The 3,212-nt window shown below is 39.7% G+C and overlaps 1 protein-coding gene and 1 long non-coding RNA gene across 2 annotated transcripts; both read left to right on the forward strand.

The window, feature by feature from the left end:
• Positions 1-333: 333 nt before the first annotated feature.
• On the forward strand, positions 334-870 carry LOC103644889 (endoplasmin homolog; the record flags this gene model as incomplete). Its single annotated transcript, XM_008668038.2, has 3 exons — positions 334-492; positions 573-653; positions 742-870. Coding segments are annotated over exons 1-3 (285 nt in total), but the record flags the coding sequence as incomplete, so codon positions are not given.
• A 15-nt stretch (positions 871-885) lies between these two features.
• On the forward strand, positions 886-1,566 carry LOC103638354 (uncharacterized). The gene is made up of 2 exons (XR_558719.3): positions 886-962; positions 1,163-1,566. It is a non-coding gene; the product is annotated as an uncharacterized lncRNA (long non-coding RNA).
• The last annotated feature ends 1,646 nt before the right edge of the window (positions 1,567-3,212 follow it).

The following is a 3,212-nucleotide window of genomic DNA, read 5'->3' on the forward strand; positions in this document are numbered from 1 at the left end:
CAGCTCTGATTTCATTTCCATTTATTGTGCTGTACCTGCACACCAAAACTCTACATATTACTGCAAGTTCAATCTTCTAATCCTTATGGAATTTCAATCTTGTTCTGGCCCTGCCTATACTGCAGCTAAGAAGCTACAAGTGAATGCCGAGGAGAGCAGCGATGACTTGGCTAACCCACCGAAGGTAGAGGAGAAGCTTGGTGCTATCCCTCATGGCCTGTCCACCGACTCTAAGGTTGCCCAGAGGTGCGCATAGCCTTCTGCCAATCAGTGCTGGTTGTTACTGTCTTGTCATATTATCGATACTTTTATGAACAATATGATTTTGTTGGGTGCAGCGAAGCCGAGTCTATCTCTAGGAAGACTCTCAGGAGCTCAGCCGAGAAGTTTGAGTTCCAAGCTGAGGTTTCCAGACTCATGGACATCATCATCAACTCACTCTACAACAACAAGGATATTTTCCTGAGGGAGCTCATATCTAATGCCTCTGATGTATGTATTACATACTGACCCTAGTGTTTGTTCTACATTGTGGATGCTCGAAATTAACTAGGTGTTCTGCATGTCTGTAGGCGTTGGATAAGATTAGGTTCCTTTCCCTTACTGATAAGGAAGTTTTGGGTGAAGGGGACACTGCAAAGCTTGAGATTCAGGTAGATTTCAATGTTGAGAGCTGTTTTTTTTTCTGTTGGGCAACGCTTTAGAATCAGACCTCAAGGCATCTGGTCTATGCTTATGCAGATTAAGTTGGACAAAGAGAAGAAAATCCTCTCCATTCGGGATAGGGGTATTGGTATGACCAAGGAAGATCTTATTAAGAACCTTGGAACGATTGCTAAATCTGGTACTTCAGGTACTTCAGGTACTGCCTTTTCATCTTTCTATATGATTACTGCACTCATAATATTTGTTTATGAGTGCAGGAACAGGAGCTGCTCGAGTCTCTTGTCGAAGCTGATACGGTGAGTTCTTTGTGATGATTGGTCTCAGTATTGTACTGGGTTTCAGTGTGTCTGCTCAGAGTCTTAGCCCGTTGAATCCATAGTTTGTCTGTTTTCCACTAGGGACTGTATAGGATGTTCTCTAACCAATGGCCAGGCCAATGCTCGTTGTGGTTTGAAACCTTCGTTCGATATATAGTCTGAACTCTGAATTGATGCAGAGAAGGCAGGAAAGAGCTAAAAAGATGGAAGAAAAGAAAGTGTATCTGCAACTGTACGAAGCAATGGAGGCGCTGGTCAAGATCGATCTGGAGACCAACAAGATCATGGACTTCATCAAGTTTGACGTCGGCAACGTGGTCATGGTGACTGGCGGGAGGAACACCGGGCGTGTAGGAGTCATCAAGAACAGGGAGAAGCACAAGGGCAGCTTTGAGACCATCCACGTGCTGCTTGGAGCTTTTTGCTATGTCTAGTTTTCTCGTATTTGTTGTACAGGAAAACATAGAATAGAATTCAAATTTGGTGGTCGCAAAAGTGTGGAGACTTTAATTCATATAAAGTTAGGCTTAACATTAGTGCAAACAGTTGTATTTTAGTTTAGATTTAGAGTACACTTATGTATGCGTTGTTTGACAATGTTTATTTATGATATATTGAATGGTACTTATTTATATTATATTAATTATAATATTGTTCAATATATGTGTATGTATATTTCTCTTTCAAATTATTATAACATGATATCTGAAAAAATGATTATAAATTGAAGAATGTACCGTCGTGTAAGTCATTTCATTTAAATCTTAATAAGACGGTTACCAAAATGACTAATATCAGTCTCTTAAATAAGACGGTTTCTAAAACGTCCATTATTAGTCACCTAAATATGATGGTTTTCATATTGTAATCGTCTATTATTGTAGGATATTCGAGACGGTTTGATAAATAGTTTATGACTTTTAATGTTTGTATTCTCTACGATTCTTTAGAAGCAGTGTCTTAAAAAAACCTAATTCAAGACGGTTTATCGGACGAAATGACTTAAACAAATACCTTTTCAGACGGTTTATCCGACAAAATGACTTAAACAAATACCTTTTTCAGACGGTTATAAATTAAAAACTGTCTTATATAATATCTTTTAAGACGGTTTATAACCATCTTAAATGTGGGACATCTTTTGCGACTCCATCAAAATTGGACACTTCATAAGCGTCTTAATAACTGAAAATTAACCGTCTCATATAGCATGATCTGTAGTAGTGTTTGGAAACATTATATTATGGGAACCAAGTGTCAAGTATACACGGATCATAAGAGTTTGAAGTATATATTCATTTAGAAGGATCTCAACCTTAGGCAACGTCCTTGGTTGGAGCTTATTAAGGATTATGATTTGGAGATTCACTATCACCCGGGCAAGGCAAATTTGGTTGCAGATGCCTTGATTCGAAAGGAGCATGTTCATTTAGCTGTTGTTGCCCAGCTACCCGATGAGATTGTTGAGGATTTCAGGAGACTTAACTTGGGGATAGTTGCTCACATTGAAAGAGTTACTATTGAAGTGGAACCTATCTTGTAGCAAGAGATCCGCAAAAGACAAATTGGTGATGCTAAGATACAAGAGATTAAGGATCTGATTACTGAAGGTCGAGGTCCAAAATTCACAGAAGATGAGCAAGGCACCGCGTGGTTCAAGAACAGGATATGTGTTCCTGATATTGAGAGCCTTCGTGAGACTATTTTAAAGGAGGCCCATGACTCGGATTATTCTAATCATCCTGGTAGCACCAAGATGTATCAAGATCTGAAGCAGAAATATTGGTGGTATGGATTGAAGAGAGATGTGGCTGCACATTTGGCTATGTGCGATGTATGTCAAAGAGTTAAGGCTGAACACCAGAGGCCAGTTGGACTATTGCATCCACTAAAGATACCCGAGTGGAAGTGAGAAGAGGTTGGTATGGACTCCATTACTGGATTGCCTCGCACCTCGAAAGGATATGATTCTATATGGGTTATTGTGGATAGACTGACCAAAGTGGCTCATTTCATTCCGGTCAAGACTGCTTATAAAGGTTCCCAACTAGCAGAGTTATATATGGTTCGGATTGTGTGCTTACACGGAGTACCAAAGAAGATCGTGTCTGAGTGAGGTTCACAGTTTACCTCAAGATTCTGGTGAAGCTTCCATGAGAATATGAATACCAAGTTGAACTTTAGTACGGCTTATCACCCTCAGACTGATGGACAGATTGAAAGGACTAA

Source organism: Zea mays, chromosome 1, assembly GCF_902167145.1.
Source record: "Zea mays cultivar B73 chromosome 1, Zm-B73-REFERENCE-NAM-5.0, whole genome shotgun sequence".
Taxonomy (NCBI): Eukaryota; Viridiplantae; Streptophyta; class Magnoliopsida; order Poales; family Poaceae; genus Zea; species Zea mays.